The following is an 8667-nucleotide window of genomic DNA, read 5'->3' as shown; positions in this document are numbered from 1 at the left end:
CCAGCTACTCAGGGTGCTGAGGTGGGAGGATCGCTTGAGCTTGGGAGTTTGAGGTTGTAGTGAGCCATGATCACACCACTACACTCTAGCCTGAATGACAGTGAGACCTCGCCTGGAAAAAAAAAAAAAAAAAAAAAAAAAAAAAAGTCGAGTCCACATATCTCAGTTAGGGCCCCAGGCTTTCTGAGTCAATCTGCATTTTAACAAGATCCCCAGGAGATTTGAGAGTATGTTGCAATGAGAGTGAGAAGCACTAGGTTAGAGTAAGCCACCTTCCCTCCCTCACTCTAGGTTAGAGTGAGCCTCCTTCGCCTCAGTTTTCCTAACCGAAATAAAAATCCAGGGGCTAGAATACCTTTGGCTTCTTTTCCAGTGCTAACACATTGGGAGCTAGACCTTTGGTGTGACCATCTGTAGGGCTATCAGTTCCTCTCCTCTTCTGTCTGCTTTACCCCTCCTCTCTGTTAGAGGTGCACAATTTCGCAGGTCCTGGGATACAGCACATGTAATTCAATCTGCTTCAACAACATAGATTGAGTTCCTTCTGTGTACCAGGGTCTGCAGCAGTGGATCTCCACCCTGGCTGTATATTAGAATCATCTGGGTTGCTCTGTAAACTCCCGATGCCTGGGTTCCACCCCAGGCCAGTGGAACTGGAGTCTTTGGGGGCGAGGCTGGGCATAGGTATTTATTAACATGCTTGGACCATTACAATGCACAGCCAGCTTGAGATTGGTCAGAAGTGAGAAACAAGGCTACTGTAAGACCTACCCAGGCCTGTCCCCCATTCCTGCTTCCTTCTCTTAGGCCGGCCAGCTCCAGCAGGTCAGGCTGCAAGTCAGGAGAAATCACTGGGAAATCCCCTGGATATAGTAACACATGACAGCACCATCGAATTAATCATCAACCTTGTAACGTGATCTCTGGCCCATAAAAACCAGACCTGCTGAATCTTTGGTAAACTGTCCACTAGACTTCTCCAGGCAGTTCCTTCTAGACCTGGGGACCTACGCCCGAGGACCTTAGACTGATGGGTGCTCAGCTCTGCTTCGAGGCCAGTGAGTAGACCTCCTGCGAGCCCTGAGCTTGGTCTCTGGACTGGGGGTACAGGTAGTGGAGGGGTGCTCTGTGTTATTGCTGGAGTAGAGATGTGGCCATTGTAAAGTTTAGGGGGCTGGTGGGGTCCCCGTTCTGCTGAGTCGAGCTGTGGGCAAGTCACTTTGTCCCTGAGCCTCAGTTTCTACATCTCCAGGCTGGAGACAATGCCTGCTGGCTTACGGGGATCTTTGTAAAATCAAACACACAAATCAAAAGGGTGATAGGCACAAAGCTTCTCTGCGAGCCTCACCTGAGGCCACAGGTGTCCAGGAGTGGAAGGGCCATGTGCAGGGGGAGATAGAGGACCTGGTCTTTTAGCACCAGTGATTGGAGTTGGGCATCTCTGGACCTGCCCTCCCAGGTAAAGAGCTGGGAGCCTGGGCTCAGGGCCTTTGGTTCCCTGGTGGGCACCATGGGTTCACAGACTGGTAGTTGGCTGTGCCAAGAGCTACTGCTGCTGTCACAGTAATGTTGCTTGGCAGGGAAATGACAGGCCTGAAAGGAGGTGGCGTGGGAGTGCAGCGGCCAGGAGCGGGGCTGGGATCCCCCACTTTCTGGCTGCAAAAACACAGATGACTAGCACAGCCTTCTCGAGCTCTGAGGGCTTCCCCCGAGGCGGGGTGAGGAGAAAAAGAGGCTGCAAAGTGCCTGTGGGTGCCTGACACCCTGAAAGGCTTGACGCCTGGAGGAGTGGTGAGGATGGAGATCCCTGGAGGCTCTCGCTGAGCAAGGGGCCGCCCCTGCCCCACTCAGATTCCAAGACCCTGGAGAATCTAGACTCTGAGTCTACCTGTCCCGGAGTAGAGATACCCCAGAGGCCCTGCTTTGCGGCAGGCAGTCCATCCCCTCAGCAGTGGGGACCCCGGGGCGGGTGGAGTAATTGGAGAGATCCCCCATGGGCAGGGCACTCAGCTTCTCTGAGCTCAGGATCCTGCCTGAAAATAGAACCCATAGAAAGAGCGGCCGCCTCTAGGTGTGAGGGTGCTTGGGCACCAGGGTGATCTGAACCCTGTGCCAGCCCAGCCACTGGGGACAGGTCTGCTTGGAGAGCCGCCTCTGCCCACCTCTGCCACTCTCCACCCTGGGAGTGAGGTGTCCCGGGCTGCCCAGGTCAAAGTGTGGGAGGATCCCTGCAGGCCTTGTGGGAGGAGGCAGGTGGAGCGGAGGTGGCGATCACACCCGTCAGGCCGCCCCGACCCCGCTCCAGGCCCAGGCACAGAGCCCTGTGTGAGGTAGGTGGACATGGTCCTGCGGGCCCTTGCCGGGCTGGCGGGGCAAGGGTGGGTTTCAGCCCCACTCGGCCTTGGTGGTGCACAGTGAATAGCTGACATGACCATGCAGACCGACCGAGTCTTCATAGATGAGAGGCTGTGCCCTAAGGGACCTTTTGCTGCCCTGCCAGGTCCCAGGGAGCTGCCCGAGGTAGGGGGCAGAGCCTGAGTGAGCAGCACAGAGGAGGCCGCTTAGGTGCCCTGGCTGCGGAGTGACCTGTGCAGCCACCGCATACCCTTGGCACCCACCAGCCCTGGTGACATGAGGACTTAGCTCCACACAGGGCTGCTGAAAAGGCTCCTGAGGCAGGGATTGGGGAGCTTTGCAAACTGTCAAATTATTCTCCAGGGCAAGGCCTGCTTCTCAAGGGCTCCCAGGGCCTCGTGCAACCCTAAGGCCATTCCGGGGGAGTTCCCCTCCTCCCTGGACTGCCTCCAGCCAGCCAGTTCCCCACTTCATCCAGGAAGTGAATGGAGCAGTGAGGTCACCTCCCATCCTCCACCCCTCCCCGCCCCCAGAGCCAGTCCTGCGTGGAGCCAGCCTCTGTCCCTGGCACCTGCCTAGAGGGTGGGGTGGAAACTCCATCCCCAACCAGGACGGGCTCATCTCTGCTGGTTCCCCTCTAAGCCCATGGCGCTGAACGTGACAGGGCTCCAGCTCCCCTGACCCCAGAGTTTCCTCTTTCCCTGTAGGGGCTGCACTGGGTGAGGCTGGGAGAACTCCTCATTGACACTAGTTCTGCCCCTGATTGCTGTGGGCCGGGGCCAGCCACTTGCCCACCGTGTGCCTCTTAGGATGGCAGCAGGATTGGGTGTGGCAGTTTGTAGAGAGGGCTCGGATGCCGGCCACCATCTCTGGCACTGCCCCTCATCGAGGGCCATTGCTCCAGGCTCTTGCCAGGCCCACTCCAGAGCTTCTCTCTAGTTCCCACCTCAGGGATGGGCAGTGACCCAGCCAAAGGGCTGGCCTCTGCCCTCCTAGACTGTGGCTGGTTGTGCCAAGAGCCCCTGCTTGCCCTGGCACCCCCAGCCCCATGCCTGGCCAGGTAGGCAGTGAACAGGACTCCAGACAGGTGTCCCGAGACGCCTGGCCTTGCTGGACATGCACCTCACTGCTGTCTGTGGGTGAGGAGGCCGGGCCCTGGAGGACAGTGACCTGCCTGGGCCAGCAGCAGGGCAGGTCTGGAATGGGGGTGTTAACCATGGCACAGCCGGGGTCCCACTGCCCTCCATGGAGCAGCCTCAACCATGGGCACAAGGCCAGGTTCACTGATGTCAGGGTCCCCAGCTTGGCTCCAGCTCTCCATGCGTGCTGGCTCTGGGACTTCTCCTTGCCTAGGTGCAGCCTTGAGGCACGGGGAGCTGGGCAGGCCTGCTGGGATTCACGGGGAGGGATGAGTGCATCGAGGGAAGGCACGGGTGGGGCACGGGTGAGGGGTGAATGCAGATACACAGGTCTCTGTGAGAGTCCCAAGGCCATGGTGAGCACTGGTCCCTAATGCCAGGGAAAGGTCACTGCAGGTAGGCTTACCTTTGGCCTGTGGAAGTCAGGGACAAAGTCCCTGTCACTGCAAAGGTGTCCTGGTGCCTGACCAGATGGAACCTCCTGGCCCTGGGCTCCGCTAGAGGGTGGAAACCTGTGTGTGGTCAGAGTGCCTGCCTTGCCGGGGGAGTGTGACCTGATCTGGGAGGGGAGTGGCCTTGCTCCTTAGGCTGGGGTCTGGCTTAAGTTCTGATTGAATTCACCTTTTATTTTCAACAGCAAACAGCCGGCCAGCCTCCCTCCCCCAGCCCAGAAAGCGCAGGGCCAGGAAGGGAGGGGCAAGGCTGGCTAAGGCAGTTCTGCGGTAGGAATCCCCACGAGCTTCCTGCAGGCTGAGTGGAGAGGAAGGGCTGCCCAGTGAGGTGCTTTCCACTCCTGACCACCAGGCAGAGTCCTGCGGGAAGTCCCCTGGTTTCAGAGCCAGGCTTGACCTCACCCAGGATTCTGAGGGACTAACCTGGGACTCCCTCTCCAGCCTGCACCCATACCATGTGAGGAGCAGCCAGGCCCCTTTCTCTCCCAGGACAAGGACATCACCATTGCTGGGGGCCGTGGTTTTCACAAGTGATGCAGTTCCCCGTGGGAAAACGGGAGAGACAAGCAGAGAGGGAATAGCAGATGGCCTCCTGGAGCAGACCACAGTCAGCAGATCTGTCTGTCTCCTCTTCCGTCATTTTTAGGTGCATATAGAATAAATAAATGTATGGGCTGGGTGCAGTGGCTCATGCCTGTAATCCTAGCGCTTTGGGAGGCAGAGGCGGGAGGATCACTTGAGGCCAGGAGTTCAAGACCAGCCTGGGCAACACAGCAAGACCTCATCTCTGAAAACAAAACAAAACAGAACAAAACAAAACAAAAGAAAACAAAAAAACCATCTATAACAAACGTATAGATATTTATGCCTGACTAACCCTACTCTTTCTCTTGAACAATAATAACCATTACTAGATTGGTCGCAGGCAGAGCACAAATAGACATCAGTTCCTACAGTTTTCACAACATCTCTGCAGGAACAGAGAGGTGGAAATTGTCCCTAGGAAAAGGTTGAGGTGGCTCTCAGGTGTGAGGGACTCTGGGATACTGGGGGCTCTCTGGGGAGCTGGTGGGTCCAGACCCGGCCAGCACTGACACTCCCCGTCCTCAACCCACAGACGCCAAGGCGCCCCGGGAGGCACTTCGCTTCCATGCCGAGACCAAGGGCGCGCAGGTGCGTCTGGACACGCGTGGCTGCACCGCGCACAGGCGCGCCACGTTCCACGACGGCATCGTGTTCAGCCACCGGCCCGTGCGCCTGGGCGAGCCCGTGGCGCTGCGCCTTCTGCGGGAGGAGAGCGGCTGGTGCGGCGGCCTCCGCGTGGGCTTCACGCGCCTGGACCCCGCGTGCGTGTCCGTGCCCAGCCTGCCGCCCTTCGTGTGCCCCGACCTGGAGGAGCAGAGCCCGACGTGGGCGGCCGTACTGCCTGAGGGCTGCGCGCTCGTGGGGGACGTGGTCCGCTTCTGGGTGGACCGCCGCGGCCGCCTCTTCGCCAAGGTCAACGCCGGCTGCAGGTTCCTGCTGCGCGAGGGTGTGCCCGTGGGCGCCCCGCTCTGGGCCGTGATGGACGTGTACGGGACCACCAAGGCCATCGAGCTGCTGGGTGAGGCGACCGTGGGGACCCCGCAGGGGAGGTGGGGCGATGGGGGATCCAGGGGCACCCCACACCGATCCAGAGCCACAGGAAGAACGTTCACATTCAGTTATTCCGTCAGGCCCTGCCCAATGTTAGCTGTGAAGATGGGCACTGGAGACACCAGATAGACAAGGCCCAGTGGTAGGGAGGGCAGTGTTGTCCCTAAAGAATGACAAGCAGATAGGCCCAGCATTCCCGCCATCCGTTAACCAAAACACCTGTTAGAGTGCCCACCTCCTTTCGCAAAGGAGGAAACATTTGGGCTGTGCTTCTCAGCCTAAATAGGAGTTCACTAGAGACAAAGGTGGCAAGCAAAGGGAACACACAGGTGAGGCTAGAGGTGTGCATGGAGAGTGCCCGCAGGGAGAAAGCTGAGTCTCTCAGTCAGTGGGTGGGGAAAGGAGAGCCATCCCTCTAGCCACCCAAGAAGAAAGTGGATTTCAGGGGAGCACAGAGAGGCAGTAATACCCATAACAAGAAACGTTGGCATTCCTGGGCTGGGCGGTGGTCCAATCCCCACTTCGCACCAGCAAATTTGTTAAAACCATTTGTCACAGCTGCCAGCGCCTCACACCTGAAGCGCGTGATTTGCTGGGTCTGGGGTGGAGCCCTGAACCTGTGTTTGTCCAGGCTCTTGGGAGATGTTGACGCCCATCTGGGTTGGGAATGTGGCTAGGCCAAGGGGCTCCACTCAGGTAGTGGCTGGAGGGCAAAGAAGAGGGGCCTGAAGGAAGGTGGCTCAGGAGGAAGAATCTCCAGCCCCAAGGATTCTCGGATTCTCAGCTGGGTTAAGCTGGGGAAGGGATGGCCAGGACAGGGTCTTAAACTTTGGGGATGGGGGCTCAGCATTGTAACCCAGGGAAGAAAGGAGACTGGACACTTTGCTGCGGGGCCAGGAGCAGGGATGGGGGCACCTGGGCTTGCCGTCCTGGGCCTGAGTTTCTCTCTCTCCCTCAGATCCCACAGCCAGCCGGCTCCCAACAGCCATGCCGTGGGACCTCAGCAACAAGGCTGTGGCTGAGCCCAAAGGTGAGTGCCTTCCCAAGCAGCAGGGACTCCCCAGGAATCCAGCACCTGGGAGAGGAGGGAGAAGGCCCATGTCCTGGTTGTTCATTCAAGTCTCTCTCAGGCTTTGGGCCAAAAGATTTGGCTCTGCCTACTGGAAACCTAAAAGCAACCTGGCATCTCTGCCTTTGAGAGCGTTGGCCTACTCTGTGAGCTAGAAGAGCACTTTTATGAACAGACAGCGTTATTCTTGCTTTAAAAAGTCATCCACATTCATTGTAAATGCTTTGCCGATGGAAATAAAGATGAAAGGATAGGTGGGGTGCAGTGGCTCACACCTGTAATCCCTATACTTTGGGAGGCCGAGGCAGGAGGATCGCTTGAGCCCAGGAGTTTGAGACCAGCCTGGGCAACATGGCGAAACCCTGTCTCTACAAAAAGTACAAAAATTAGCCGAATGTGGTGGGGCATGCCTGTGGTCCCAGCTACTCGGGAGGCTGAGGTGGAAGGATCGCTTGAGCCCAGCTGACTGAGGCTGCAGCGAGCTGTGATCACACCACTGCACTCCAGCCTGGGTGACAGTCTCCTGTCTCTAAAAAGTAAAAAAGATTAAAGGATAAAGAGGAAAGTTAAAAAAAAAATCACCCATTACCTCTTGGGTGGATTTTCTTCCAGTATTTTCGGTCATCGATATAGACGTGTATATACAGGGACTTGTCTGTGCTTTGTTTTCCTTCTCTAAATTGGAATTTGATTATGTATGTGTGTGTGTGTGTGTGTGTATATATATATATGTTTTTTTTCTTCCCCCTTTTTTTCACTTCATCACACTGTACGCATTTCCTCACGAGGTAACATTCTTCAAAATACCGCTACATGTTTCTCTGTCATTCTCTGTGGTCACATTGTGAGTGGGTTGCCCGCCCCTTCCCCCATGTGCCCTGACCTGTGTTGTTCCCTCTTCCAGCCACACCAGGAGAAGAGTGTGCCATCTGCTTCTATCACGCTGCCAACACCTGCCTTGTGCCCTGCGGCCACACATACTTCTGCAGATGCTGTGCCTGGCGGGTCTTCAGGGATACGGCCAAGTGCCCTGTGTGCCGCTGGCAGATCGAGGCGGTAGCCCCCGCGCAGGGCCCTCCTGCTCTGAGGACTGAGGAAGGCTCATGAGAGGAGGCTTCCCAGTATGAGTGGCAGCCCAGGCCTAGATCTGAGTCCGGTTCTTGCAGAGGAAGGAGGCGCAGCCCTACCTTCTTTCTAGGGAAGAGTCAGAAGGGCTGATTAGCAAGAGGTGTGGCAGAGAGAGGAAGTCAGGGAGGTGCTGTCTGCTCCCTCCACCTGTTTCGCAACAGGGGAGCAAGGAAAAACCCCTTTCTGTCCATGCCAGAGCTATCCTTCTGATGGGTTGCTTTGTTTAGAGACAGGGTGGCCCAATCCCGTGTTTTATAGCTGAGGGAGTTCAGGTATCTGTCGTGTCTGGTGAAGCCCTGTACCTCCTGGGTACTGAAGAACCTGGACTTGAAGCAGGAGGTATCTACATGGAATGCGTCAAGTTCCACGTGGAAGCTGGGTTGCCTCCCACAAGTCCCCGGTAGAGTGGATCTGTAGTTACCTGACCTGCCCTGCCTCCCTTTGAGGGTGGGCGCGAGGTCCCAGCGAGACCAGGCATCTGAAGATGATTTATAACGTGAACGTGTATTGTTGTCACTGTGGTAATTTCCTTGCCAGTTTCTGAGATATCAAAATAAAGTTTGTGTTTCCTGAATGATTTTGTAGTGCCTGTGTCCTCTTGCTTGCAGTCTGGGAGTGGGGTGGGAGCTGAGGGCTGTTCAGGATGATGCGGCATTTGGGGACATGCCATTCTGTCTTCCCCACAATCTGGGCTTGTGGGTGGCCTGGGTGGGCCTCTGGGCACTCGGGCCCATGGACTGAGCACATGAAGGGGGTAATCTTGTAATTCCAGTCCTCAAGTCCCAACCAGACTTTTTGCCCTTGCCACCCTTGATTTTGGGGCACTGCCTTGAGGCTCTGGCCCCTGACTGCAGGCAGGAGTTGGCCTGGGAGCCCACCTCAGCAGGTA

General features: G+C 56.9%; 1 protein-coding gene across 1 annotated transcript; it reads left to right on the top strand.

Annotated features, from left to right (window-relative positions):
* Positions 1–878: 878 nt before the first annotated feature.
* NEURL3 (neuralized E3 ubiquitin protein ligase 3) lies at positions 879–8352 on the top strand. Its single transcript, XM_050755158.1, has 4 exons — positions 879–1058; positions 5064–5549; positions 6540–6611; positions 7555–8352. Exons 1-4 carry the CDS (start codon positions 1031–1033, stop codon positions 7755–7757), a joined length of 789 nt encoding a protein of 262 aa, XP_050611115.1. The 5' UTR covers positions 879–1030; the 3' UTR covers positions 7758–8352.
* Positions 8353–8667: the final 315 nt, after the last annotated feature.

This window comes from Macaca thibetana, chromosome 13 (genome assembly GCF_024542745.1).
Source record: "Macaca thibetana thibetana isolate TM-01 chromosome 13, ASM2454274v1, whole genome shotgun sequence".
NCBI classification, from domain to species: Eukaryota; Metazoa; Chordata; class Mammalia; order Primates; family Cercopithecidae; genus Macaca; species Macaca thibetana.
Note: the sequence above shows the minus strand (reverse complement) of the source record. Positions and strands in the feature narration are given on the sequence as shown.